The 13089-nt window shown below is 63.7% G+C and overlaps 2 protein-coding genes across 2 annotated transcripts; both read left to right on the top strand.

The window, feature by feature from the left end:
- The first annotated feature begins 1898 nt into the window (after positions 1-1898).
- SLC25A22 (solute carrier family 25 member 22) lies at positions 1899-7902 on the top strand. The gene is made up of 10 exons (XM_079105451.1): positions 1899-1943; positions 2925-3102; positions 3202-3327; positions 3585-3640; positions 4393-4483; positions 4995-5113; positions 5201-5375; positions 6093-6247; positions 6325-6400; positions 6473-7902. The coding sequence occupies exons 2-10, from the start codon at positions 3083-3085 to the stop codon at positions 6624-6626; spliced, it is 972 nt and encodes a 323-aa protein (XP_078961577.1). The 5' UTR covers positions 1899-1943; positions 2925-3082; the 3' UTR covers positions 6627-7902.
- A 314-nt stretch (positions 7903-8216) lies between these two features.
- On the top strand, positions 8217-11167 carry CEND1 (cell cycle exit and neuronal differentiation 1). The gene is made up of 2 exons (XM_079104355.1): positions 8217-8354; positions 9655-11167. The coding sequence occupies exon 2, from the start codon at positions 9751-9753 to the stop codon at positions 10204-10206; it is 456 nt and encodes a 151-aa protein (XP_078960481.1). The 5' UTR covers positions 8217-8354; positions 9655-9750; the 3' UTR covers positions 10207-11167.
- Positions 11168-13089: the final 1922 nt, after the last annotated feature.

Below are 13089 nucleotides of genomic sequence, written 5' to 3'. Positions count from 1 at the left end.
GGGGAGCCGACGCCCGGGAGCCGGCTCGGGACTGGGGGCGGAGCGCGCGGCGAGAGCGGACGCGCCTCCCCGCCTAGGTGCAGGCCGGGCGCGCGGCACGGCGGGGAGGCGAGCGCGGCGGAGTGCGGTGAGTGCCCGAGGGCAGCTCCTGCGTCGCCCCCTGAGCGCAGCCGCGCTGTGGGGACAGGGGGCGTCGCGGTGACTGGGCGAGGTGACAGCTGCCCGGGCGAGGCGGCCCCCGCGGGGCCTGGCCCGGCGGATGCTCGGATCCACCGTCGCCGGGTGTGGGAGGCCGTGCTCGGCCCCGGCTGTTCCGGGCGCGCTCCCTGCGCACACGTGTCCCGCGGGGTGAGAGCCCGAGCTGGAGCCCAGGAAGGAGGCGCCAGGCCGTGGGGGCCACACCGGAGACCGCGCCGAGCCTGCGTGGCACACACACGGGCGGAATCCGGGTGGTCGGGCCAGCGGAGCCCCAGCTGCGCGCAGGGCCTGAGCGCGCGGATCCGGCAGGCAGCCTCCCGCCCCGCCGCCTTTGTCCTGGGTTGGAACACTTCGCAGCTGGAGACCCACCAGCCAGCTGGACAGAAAGCTCCTCCGCAGGAGGAAGGACCTGCGGAGGCTGACCCGCTCGAACCCCGAGCCTTGGCCCCTCAGCCTGCTTGGGGGTAGGAGGAGCTGGGCCGCTTCCCCGCGGAGGCCCAGCCCGTGGGTCTGGGAAGAAGCACGGTTCTGCCGCGGTGGGGCGGCTGCCTGCAGCCCGGCTTACCTGACTGAAAAGCTGGCACAGCCACGCTTGGCTCTGGTGCCTCAGCGCTGGCTGGCTGGTTTCTGTGGCAACAGGGAAGGTGCTGGGGGTGGGCCCTTGACTGACGGCTGCCTCAAGCAGTGAGGAACCACCAAGTGAAGACAGAAAGCGGGGGTCGGAGGGGTACGGTGCGCAGCCCCCGCTCCCCATGCCCGTTGTTCCCAGGCAAAGCCCCTCACGATGGGGCCTGCGCGGGCAGTGGGGGCCCAGGGCTGACTCAGCCCTTGGGCGCGGGGCCTGCCTCACTCCTCCCCTCCCCACTTCACCGTCCTGTCGGACTCCAGCACCCCAACACCCAGGCGTCCCTCAGGAGATAGGATCTGGGGAGGAAAAGGGTTGCTCAGGGAGGGCTCACTCCATCCTGGAGGAAGGGCAGGGGCTCCTGGGTGAGCGAGGCTAGCAAGAGGGAGAGCTGGCTGTGGCCAGGCCCCTGGAGGGGGCAGGAGGGCAGAGGAATCAGGCTGAAGTTCAGAGGTCAGGCCCTCCCTCGTCAAGGACTGGGCTGAGAGAGGCTCTGGGTGTGCCCGCGGTGGCCTTGCTGGGAGTGTCAGCTCCCGTGCCCTCTGGACCTGCCAGGTGAGCAGGGCCCCTGGAGGGCGTCCAGTGACCTCTGAGACCCAGGCACCCTTCCATGCCCTTGCCAGTGGACACGCATGCCCTGCTGAATCCCAGCGTCAGGTCCACTGAGGTGCACCTTCCTCAGCAGACGCTCCACAGGCGAGCGGTGTGACGCCGCTCCACAGGATGCACCTGCAGGCACACGCAGGGTGCCAGGGCACAGAACATCCCAGCCCTGGAATTCCAGGGCCTAGACAGATCGAGGTTCAGCCCATAGGCTGCAGCAGGAGCTCGCCCAGCCAGCCTGTGTCAGACCCCCTTGTTGCTCAGCCCCAGTCTCCAAGGCTGGCCCTGCTCCTGAAGCAGTCTCAGTCCTTCTCTTCCTTCTGAAGCTGCAGGGATCCCCAGCTTGCCCAAAGTGAAAGAGAAAGTCCCCCCAGGCCCCGCCCCAGCCTGTGTCCAATCCCTGGGTCCCTTCCCTCCTCCCCTGGCTGGCTGCTCCTTATCTCCTCTGTGAGGCAGCTCGCTGGAGCCCAGCCGTGCTGGAGCCCAGCCGTGCAGGAGCGGTCTGTGCACCTCAGGGGTGAGCAGGACCCAGCAGGTGGCGGGAGTGGTGGGGCCGGGAGGCAGTGGGCAGTCCAGTAAGGTGAAGGTCATGTGTCCTTAGAGGGCCCAAGAGTGTGAGCCAGCAGTATAACCTGGGCAGTTGTGTTGGGGTAAAGCCAGCTGACCTCTGAGGAAACCTAGGGGGACACACAGGAGAGGACCCAGGACTCCAGGAGGCCCCCACGGTTCAGTTCTTATGGTCATCGCCCCCGTGATGCCCCTGAAGCTGACGCTTGGCTCCCCAGTCCTGCTGCTGCTGGAAGGGCCCCTTCTCTCCTCCCCCGTAGAAGAGACGGGTCCCGAAGGTGCCCGAGGGGGCCAGTCATCTTCTCGGCTTGCTCATGCCATGTGTTCCTGTGCCTGGGAGTGAGACTCCTGGAGGGGGAGAGGAGGGTGGGGGGTGGGCTGGCTGTGGGTGGGTACTGCACTTCCCTGGGGAGGGGCTCCGCAGCCCAGAGTGGGCCTGGGCCTGCCGTGGGACTTGGGGGATGTCCCTGGGGTGGCCAAGCCTATCTGGACAGCCATGAGCTTCACCCAGGTGGGGGGTCCTGGGGTGCCAGGAAGGAGACCCCAGCCCCATCCTGAAGAGGGTAGAGGACAGCTGCTTCTGCGCAAAGCTGGGGAAATGGTCACCACAGCCCAGCCCAGCCTCAGGGTGCCACTGCCCCTCGAGGTGCCTGGCCCTTTAAGAGCTGGAGCTTGCCCCGTGTGCACGTGAGCATGAGTGTGTGCGCTGAGAGCCTGTGCCAGCCGGGAAGACATGAGGAGGGCACTGAGGGGGGCCAGGTGCACCCAAGGATGGGGCCAGGAGGCAGCCGGCTCCCCTTCCTCTCCTGTGCATACCCAGATCTCCTTGGGGGGGGATGAGGGGCTTGACACCAAGCCTGAGATGGAGGCTGGGGAGGGTGTTTACCATAGTGGGCCCCCTCCCCTGATTCCTGTCCCCTCATCCTTCCAGGACAGAAGTGGTGGCCTTTGCCCTGAAGCCTCCTGATCTGGAGGATCACCTGCTCTCGGTTCTACTGTCCACCTCAGCTGCCACCCCCACTCCTCCTCTGGCCACCTCCACCTCCTCTGGTGTCCACCCTCCTGCTCCTGCCGGGGTGCTCAGGTTAAATGGCTGATAAACAGATCAGGTCAGACTTGACCCCACCCCGGCTTCCACCTTGCCCCCCCCCCCCCCCCCCCCCGCCGCGGGTGGAGGAGTGAGCGCTGACCTGACCCTGCACACACAGCCTGCCTGCAAAGCTCATCAATGGCGGCATCGCTGGGCTGATCGGGGTCACCTGTGTGTTTCCCATTGACCTGGCAAAGACTAGGCTGCAGAACCAGCAGAATGGCCAGCGCATGTACACAAGCATGTGAGTATGCCCGCGGGCGGCTTGTGGGGGCACGCACGGGACTGTCCCGAGCCCTTTACCGGTTGATGAAGGAGACACAGGGCAGGTCAGCCTGGGGAGGACCCCCCAGGCCAAGCCCCTATGGAGGCTTTTGACTGGCCTCTCTTTTAGCCCTGGACACTCCAGGCTGGGCAGGAAAGGAGCTGGCTGGCCATCTGTACTGGAGGACAGGGGCAGGCCAGCTGGCCCCCAGTTCATCCGTACCCCTTTGGCTGCAGGTCCGACTGCCTCATCAAGACCATCCGCTCTGAGGGTTACTTCGGCATGTACCGGGGTGAGGCTTGGGCTGGGGTGAGCCTGGGTGGCACCTCCCATGGCCTGGGCAGGGAGCAGGGGCTAAGCCATGTGTGCATGTGGGGATGTCTGGGGTGCTGTGGAGACCATAGCCCAGCCCTGGACCATGGGGAATTGGATGACCAAGAGCCGGATTTCTGGTAAGTGGCAGTTCTCAACCTCTCGCCTGGATATCCCCCCAGCCCCTCCGCTAGGATGCTAAAGATGAGCTGCCTCTCATGGTGGCTGCAGCAGGAGATGGGGCATTATGCAAAGCCGCTCAGGAAGCAATCCCAGCAGAGCTGGATTTGCCCAGATGCTGTGCAGCCCTGAGTCCTGCACTGAGATGGACTGTCCACCCCCAACTTTGACCAGTCCAGGCCACATACACCTGTGGGTTGCCAGGGGGGCCTGGGTTCTCAGGTCTGATCCCCTGCGCCTACAGCAGAGTGAGGCCACTTCTTGCCAGAATCAGACAGATGGAGTTGGAAGGGCAGGGAGACGGGCTAGGAGGAGGCCACAGCGAAGCCCAGCCTGCTTGGTTCCCGCCTGCCTGGCACACACCAGCCTCAGTGTGGGTGAAAGGGCAGAAGGCGGTGCCAGGAGCACCTGGGGTGGGGCTTGGCTGACCAGGAGGCAAGTGCTGGCCCCGGGCCTCCCCAGCCCAGGCCGCTGAGCCTGTCCACCCCCACCAGGCCTGCCTATGTCTTCCCTCCGCCACCCCGCCCCATCTGACCCCCAAATGTCCCTCAGGAGCTGCTGTGAATCTGACACTGGTCACCCCTGAGAAGGCCATCAAGCTGGCAGCCAATGACTTCTTCCGACACCAGCTCTCTAAGGATGGGTGAGAGGCTCTGCCTGTCTGCTGGCCCTCGGGAGGCCGAGGTCTGGGAGACAGGGGCTGTGACAAAAGTCAGTTCCACCAGCCAGCCCCGTTATCTGACTTCCCTGACCTTGCGGGGCAGCCTGTCTAGCCTGTGCGGGGAGGCTCAAAGTGGATGCTGAGTCAGCGGCTGCTGGCCCCCAGCCACGGACAGCTGCTAGGGCTTGGGGGCATCGACCAGCTCCCCCATCACTGGAGTGTAGGGCTGCAAGGTGGCCCCCTTTCAGAGCACTCAAAACGATTGTTCTCATTTCTCTTTGTGAGAGGATGACCCCATCACCTTCCCCAGCCCCTGCCCTAGGGGCCATCTGTCCTTTTGGTTGATTCTTGTTGCTGGAGGAACAGACTGTACCCCCAGGGAGGCACATCTGCCTCCACCACCCACATACCCTTCAGTGGGCCTCAGCAGGCAGCCCCTATTGGCAGGCCGTTCGTGAACCTCTCCTTACAACAGGTGGCCTCTCCACTACAGGCAGAAGCTGACCCTGCTTAAGGAGATGCTGGCTGGCTGTGGGGCGGGCACCTGCCAGGTGATTGTGACCACCCCCATGGAGATGCTGAAGATCCAACTGCAGGATGCAGGCCGCATTGGTGAGGAGCAGGGGTAGGGGCAGCAGCAGGGCCTGTCCCCTGCCTCACCGTGGCAGGAAGAAGAGACCAAAGCCCCTTTTTCACCAGCTGCCCAGAAGAAGATGCTGGCTGCTCAGGCCCAACTCTCTGCCCAGGGGGCCGCCCAGCCCTCAGTTGAGGCTCCTGCTGCACCCCGGCCCACAGCCACCCAGTTAGCCCGTGACCTGCTGCGGAACCATGGCATCGCTGGCCTCTACAAGGGACTGGGGGCCACCCTGCTCAGGTGGGAGGGCTGGAGGGCAGGCCGGAGGAGGTGGAGGCCGACCCGCCCAGCCCCTCCTCTCCCAGGGACCAACCCTCTCCAGCCCCACTGCCCCTGTCCCACCGCCCTCCTCTGCAGGGACCACCCCTCCCATCCCCGCTGCCCCGCCCCACCTCCACACCGCCCTCCTCTGCAGGGACCACCCCTCTCCAGCCCCACTGCCCCTGTCCCACCGCCCTCCTCTGCAGGGACCACCCCTCTCCGTCCCCGCTGCCCCGCCCCACCGCCTTCCTCTGCAGGGACTACCCGTCTCCATCCCCACTGCCCCTGTCCCACCGCCCTCCTCTGCAGGGACCACCCCTCCCATCCCCGCTGCCCCGCCCCACCTCCACACCGCCCTCCTCTGCAGGGACCACCCCTCTCCAGCCCCGCTGCCCCTGTCCCACCGCCCTCCTCTGCAGGGACCACCCCTCTCCAGCCCCACTGCCCCTATCCCACCGCCCTCCTCTGCAGGGACCACCCCTCTCCAGCCCCACTGCCCCTGTCCCACCGCCCTCCTCTGCAGGGACCACCCCTCTCCAGCCCCGCTGCCCCGTCCCACCTCCACACCGCCCTCCTCTGCAGGGACCACCCCTCCCATCCCCGCTGCCCCGTCCACCTCCACACCGCCCTCCTCTGCAGGGACCACCCCTCCCATCCCCGCTGCCCCGTCCACCTCCACACCGCCCTCCTCTGCAGGGACGTACCCTTCTCCGTCGTGTACTTCCCTCTCTTTGCCAACCTGAACCAGCTGGGCCGCCCCGCCTCGGAGGAAAAGGCGCCCTTCTACGTGTCCTTCCTGGCTGGCTGTGTGGCCGGCAGTGCCGCCGCCGTGGCAGTCAACCCTTGTGATGGTCAGAGCTCCCAGGCCCAGGCGGGGGAGTGGGGCTGAGGGCCGGGGCTGTGGGCTGACCCACACGTCCTCTCGCAGTGGTGAAGACTCGTCTTCAGTCTCTCCAGCGAGGCCTCAACGAGGACACCTACTCGGGGTTCTTGGACTGTGCCAGGTGGGCCAGGCCCAAGGGGTGGGGGCTGGGGTGGGGACTGGGCGCCAGTTCTGACCCTCCCCTCCCCCACAGGAAGATCTGGCGACATGAGGGCCCTTCGGCGTTCCTGAAGGGTGCCTACTGTCGCGCCCTGGTCATCGCCCCACTGTTCGGCATTGCCCAGGTGGTCTACTTCCTGGGTATCGCAGAGTCCCTGCTGGGGCTGCTGCGGGGCCCCCAGGCCTGAGCTCAGCGGCTGCCCCTCCCAGTCAGGTGGCTGGGGCCTGGGTTGGGCACCAGCCCAGGACTGAGTGAGGGAAAATCTCCCCAGCCCTGCCTGATCAACAGGGGTGCTGGGGAAGGGGAGCAGGGTCCACGTGGGTGGTGCACACAGATCCCCATGGGGGACCTGCAGGCACGACTGTTGGGATCAACGTCTTGTTTATGTAGAAAATGCAGAAATCTGTACATTCCTCGAGCCAGTCCCTGACCCAGCCTTGCGCTGGCCTGAGTGCCCCCAGGGACAGAGCTGGTCTCTGGGCTGGGAGTCCTCAGGCCTGGGCTGGGCAGGCTGGACCCTACCCCCAGGCCCCTGGCTCCTCTCTGAGGCTCTCTTGGTCTACAAAGGGGACCTGCACAAACCTATTTATTGAAATTGCTGCGCCCTTGTGGCCCTGCCTGTCCTTCCGTCCATGGTCCGTTCCCTCTTGCTGCTCTTCTCTTGGCCAGGATTCCACTCTGCCTCTTCCCCACATAGCACTCGGAGCCCCAGATGGGGATCCACAATGAGTTGTGGTTCCAGGACAAGCCCCCTGCACCCCACCCACTGTGGCACCTTCTGGTGAGCCCCTCAGTCCCACCCCAGGCTATGCCCAGGGTCTCTTGCTTGTGGGGTGGGGAGCAGGTTTGCCTGTAGCCCTCTCCTGGCCTGTGGAGTGCTGCTGCCCCTCCTCATGTGGCCAGGCACTGTGTGCACCCCAGGCTCTCTGCTGACCCCATCAAGAATTTTTCCATCCTGTCCTCTCTGAGACCCGAGCCCTGGACTGAGATGGGTCAGTGGGGAGGGCAGACAAGCCTGGGTCACCTGCTCTGCTCATGGGAGAGGCAGAAGCTGCCACCCAGCCCTCCCAGGCCTACCCTACTCTTTAGGCCTCTGCTTAAGGCCTCTGACCACACTTGGAAAGTCCCTCCCTCCCAGCCCTGGAACCCCCTGTGTTGTGAACTGAGGTGGGCTCCCTGCCCTGCCCCAGCCATGTGATTGTGTTGGTGACTGATCCTGATGTGCTGGTGCTGTGTTCCCAAAACCTAGCCCCCTCTGTGGAGGCCCCTTCCCAGTGACACTACCTGGGCTCAGGTCTGGGCCCCAGTCCACGGTTGCTCCTGGGAGCTCCCTCCCATCATGTCTGTACCTTGGAAGCTGCTGCTGCTTACAGAATTATATTTTTTTCTTTTGAAGAGTTTTAAGAAGTTGTAACTTTTTGTGTCTTGTCATGTAAAAGTCTAATTAAATATTCTAAGTAGAATCCTCCTTTGTGGTCTTTTTGGTGAAGGGGCGGGAAGGGCAGCCTCTCCTCCCAGTGCAGTTCCCCCTCCCCGTGCAGACCTAGGTCTGCCCGCCCACCTGCCAAGGGACACGAAGCCGGGGCCGGGAATGGCCTCCCACTGCCCCGCAGTGTGGGTCGGGGTGCAGGTGGTCAGCCTGGGAACCTGTCCTCGCTAACGCTGAGCTCCGATGGAAAGCAGAGCTGGGCTTAGGGACCCCAGAGTTCCCAGAGGGCGGGCCGAGCGCGGGGCGGGGCCGGGTTGACGCGGCTGCAGTCGCGCTGCCCGCCCCGCCCTGCGCTGGTCCTCCGTCCCGAGCCCAGAGCAGTGCATTGTGGGAAACTCCTGAGCTCTCCAACGCGTCCACAGCCGCCACCCGCTGTCGTCCCGCGGAGGGAGCGCGCAGGGCCGAGCCGGGAACTCGATCGACTGCGTAAGGCGGCAGGCTCTGCCTGGGGTGGATGGGATGGGGGCGCTGGGTCCGGTGGGCAAGCAACCGTGCCCCGGCCTTTAAGGTCACTGAGATTGGTGCAAGCCCCTTGCTCTTCCAGGGTCAGGAGCTCGGGGAGGCGGTCGAGGGGGCGTAATTGCGAGCCAAAAATAACGAGGGGAAGTCAACCTCCTGCCCTTTACAAAGGACACCCAGCAGCTGAGCCCCCTCCAAGAGCTGGGCCCCTCCAGAACTGCAGATGTCGGGGAGAGGGAAGGGTTCCTTAAAAGTGGGGCGGCTGCTGGGCCTCTCACCGGGGCATCCCATCGCGCTGTGACATTCAGGTGACCTTCAGTGTGGTCACTGGGCATGGGGGAGGGGAAGCTGTGCTGAGCCTCCCAAACTGGCTCTCCCTGTAGGCGGGGCACTTCTCAGCCCGTCGCGGTGAGCCAGGCAGGTGCTCTGGGTCTTGGGGCTGGGAGTTCTCTCCCCAGCCAGACATTGAGGAACCAGGCAAGGCCTTCCTGCTGCCCAGGCCCTCAGGTCTCATGCCACGGGCCTCTCTGCCCCCAGAGGCAAGCCCCGCTTTAAACTCAGCAAGGACTTCCTACCCTTGAGCTGAGCCCAGTATAAGGAGAGGGCACCAGAAGCTGGCAGGGGCGGATGGCCACCAGGAGGCAGCGGCACAGGCCTATGGTGGCCTGCCCAGTGTCTCTGCCTCTGGGAGAGAGACCTTGGCTTGATCACAGCAAGGTCCTTGTAGTCCTGAAGGCCTTGGGCCAGTTCCCCAGCTGACAGCTGCCGAGAGCCCAGACATCCTCCATGTGGACCCTGGCCAGGTGCCTCGGCATCACTTTTGTGAAACAGCATCGCCTGCTGAGATGTGATGGCTTGGGGCTCGGCGCTGTGCGTGCATATCAGGACTGGGATCTGCTCCTCCTTGACCAAAGGCTCCTTCTTCCTGACCTCAGGGCTGTGCTCTCCCTCCCCACTCAGGGCCTTTCTACCCCTGACCAGTGGGATGGACTCAGAATGTTCCTGGTAAGACATGGCTTGCCAGTGAGGATCTCATCTGCCCCTCCTTGTCCCACGACCCCTGCCTCAGTGGCTGGCGGGGTTTCTCTGGGAGTGACTGGGAGCAGACAGAGGTCAGGCCTTGGAAGGCCCACCCACATAGGCTCTCAGGCTGAGGCTTCTAGGGACTCCAGGGACCTGAGACGCCCCAGGGGTCAAGGTGGTGAGGGCTGCAGGGGAGAGGACCTCATCTGTTCCTTGCTACAGCCTGGCTTGTGTCTCCCTCCAGGCCCATATAATGCCCAGGGGCAAGCTGTCCTGAGACACTGTGGTCTGGACACCTGCCTGTCCCACCCACCCCACCCAGCTGCCAGCACTACCCACCATGGAGTCCAGGGGAAAATCGGCCAGCAGCCCCAAGCCAGACACCAAGGTGCCTCAGGCCACTGCTGAGGCCAAGGCCACCCCAGCTGCAGACGGTAAAGCCCCTTTGACCAAGCCTGTGAAGAAGGAGACCCAAGCAGAGAAGCAAGAGCAGCCAGCAGCCCCCGTTCCGGCCCCTGCTAAGAAGACCTCGGCCAAGGCAGACCCTGCCCTCCTCAACAACCACAGCAACCTGAAGCCGGCCCCCACAGCCCCCACAGCCCCCAGCAGTCCTGACGCAGCCCCAGAGCTCAAGGGTCCTGGGGACGGAGCAGAGGAGGAGTCTGGTGCTGGGGGCCCAGGGGGCCGAGGTCCCTGGCCCTGTGAGAACTTGACCCCCTTGCTGGTGGCTGGGGGTGTGGCTATGGCAGCTGTGGCCCTGATTCTTGGTGTGGCCTTCCTGGCCCGGAAAAAATGATGCCTGATGTCCAGGTGGGGGCACAGAGGCACTTCCTGTGCAGCCCTGGGAGTTCACTGCATGCGAGTCCACACAGACCTATCTACACGCATCACACATATGTATCTATGTACACATATGCCCTACACATAAACACAGCAGGAGAGATGGACAGCCCACCCTCAGAGAACAGCGAGCCCACCTCTGACCCCAGCACATGCCTTTCAGGCTCCAGGGCAGAAGCAGCCTGGGCTCTGGGCTTGTAGGGCAGGGCAGGCAGAACTCCAACACTGGGTAGAGGGCTTGGCCTGGGCCAGACAGCTGCAGGCAGGGAGGAAGTTCAGGTAGTGGGGCAGGCTGGACTTTATGGGGACATCAAAGAACATGGCTATTTCACTCCCCCCACTTCTGCTCTCTGAACTGCTGAAGGGTCTATCTGGAACTGATGTAGGGAACTGGCATGAAGTGGGTGGTCACCTCTGCAGAGCCACCTCCACCCACTGCCTCATGCCCTGGCTGCAGGGGAAGACAAGGTTGGTCTTGGGAGCAGCTCCCCAAAGTTTGCCTTTTCCAGCTTGTGCCCCAGGGGAGCTCGAGGCTGGGATCGCCACACTTCCTATCCACTTCCTGCCCAGTAGGTCAGTTACCCTGGGGTGTGGCTGACAGCCTGGAAGAGAGCTGGGGGGACATCGAGAACCCCATTCCACAGCTGTGTCTGCCCAACAGCCACAGCAGAGTGCCCCTCCCCTGCACCTGGTGTCCGGAGTCTGAAGCGTATACATGCAATAACACAGAGTAGAGCACGGGGGGGTTGCCGCCTCACTGCCCCTTCTTACCACTTCTGGTCCCAGCCTGTCTCCCTGTGAGGACAGCTGGCAGGCTTCCAGAAGCCTGTGGGTACTTTGCCCTCACCTGGCCAGCAGCTGCAGGAACCCTGGGCCTGAGTGGAGGCTGAGTCTGAAATAAACTCTGTTGTCTAAGGGCTGGGCTGGCATCCTTGCCTGTGTGCGCCTGGGAGGGTGGAGGCTTCTAATGGGGGGTGGGAGACTGCAGATCCTCACCCTGGGCTTTCCAGATGAGGTGGAAGTCCCAGTCCCCTGGTGGGCCCTGCCTGCCACCTCTGTACCCTTGGTCCTGGTGGGTTCTACACACAGCCCCACTCAGGTCCTGCCCAATCCAGGATACCCTGACTCCAGATGGACAGCCAAGCCTGGGGGCTGCTGGCCACAGTCCTCCCTGGAGGAGTGCAAAGAGGCCTCAGGGAGGCTTACTCTCCCTCTTCTGGCCACCTCTTGTCTGCAGCGCTGAGCCCACTGTGACCTGGTACACACTGGCAGGGACTGCCCATGGCCACTGTAGGTGACGCTATTGGAGAGAGGGCTGGGAACGCTGGACCCCAGAGTGCTCTTTGGCTCCATCGCCTGGGCCCCTGGCCACCAGAGCAGCTCCCGCAGGCCTCCTCTGAGCTGGACTGGGGAAACAGCGGCCTGTCCCTCCTGGCCCCGCAGGAGCCCACCCTCGCCAGCGCAGCCGACACGCTGGCGTGGCCACAGTCCAGGCCACTCTGGACAGCCCCAAGGGGTGGACCTGTCACCCTGGCCCAGAGCCACCCTGCAGTCCCCTCCTGCTACCACCTGGTGGCACCTGTTGTTCTTCCTCCAACCCAGGACCCCGCTGCCCACATGGCGGCCTCCAGCTGACCGGCCCACGAGTCCCGGGCTGCACTCCGCCCAGCAGACACGTCACTCCTGAAATCCTCTGCCCCTGCCCCTACGGCTTGCACCTTCCGACAGGCAACACTTCAGGAGGCAGCGGAGGTGACTGCAGAGAGGTCTGCTGTCCTGAACCACAGCCCCAGGCCCAGCCCTCTGCACCATGGTAGTCCTCTCAGGCGGCCATTCCTTGTACTTATTGTTCTCTGTTAAAGGACATGTAGGTCGTAAAGTCTTGTAGAGTCTGGGTCTGGAATGTCCCCCAAAGACCCCGTGTTGAAGGACTAATTTCCCATGTCACTATCGAAGGCAGGCCTGGCGGGAGCCCTGCAGGTCAGGGGAGGGGCCAGTGCCACCTGCAGCAGCTCCCCACTCCTGCTGAGCCAGCAGTCTTGCTCTGCCCTGTATGCCCACAGCGATGTGCTGTCCTGACTCAGGCCCATGAGCAACAGGGCAGCTGTGAACTGAAACCTCCAAAACTGTGAGCCAAGCAAACACTCCTTTTTGCGGGGTGGGTCTGGCGATTGGACGCAGGGGCCTTGAACACTGAGCCACATCCCAGCCCTTTTTTCCTTTTCTGAGACAGCATCTTGCTAAGTTGCTTAGGGCCTCCCTAAATTGCCTAGAACTTGCCATCCTTCTGCCTCAGCCTCCCAAGTTGCTGGGATTAAGGGAGTGTGCTCCTGCACTCAGCTAAATAACCCTTGTTCTTCATAAGACGATGACTTACAGTCTATCAATGATGGGAAGCTGACCAGAGAGCTTCTCCTCGAACATGCTCCTTCCTCAAGCCCCTGCATCCTGGGTCTCGCGGTGAGTGTTCTTTTCTCCACTGGCTGGAACACCTCCTTTAAGTAGGAACCTCTGCACCACTTGCTGGCAGGTGCCTTCCCAGCTGGTGCTGTCCTCCATACTCTCTGGAGCACAGTTCGGAGACTCGAGCTCCTCATGCCTAACGCTGACCCTGCACCTCTGGAGGACACGCGGCTCAGCTCCAGCCAACACCCTTGGCCTGTGCTCACACACTGGGGCACACGGGTCCTGTGCATGGCAAGCCAGGGCTTCCTTCCTCTCAGAAGACCGATGGCCGCAGCCTCAGGAGGTGACAGGGCCCCTGCCAACCTCCCATGGTGATGCCATCGGCTTCAGGTTTCCCAGCATCTTGTTTTCCTTTCTCTCTGATTTCCCACTT

The sequence above is a fragment of the Sciurus vulgaris genome (genome assembly GCF_902686455.1).
Source record: "Sciurus vulgaris genome assembly, chromosome: 11".
In the NCBI taxonomy this organism is placed as follows: domain Eukaryota; kingdom Metazoa; phylum Chordata; class Mammalia; order Rodentia; family Sciuridae; genus Sciurus; species Sciurus vulgaris.
This window is presented reverse-complemented; position numbering and strand designations above follow the sequence as displayed.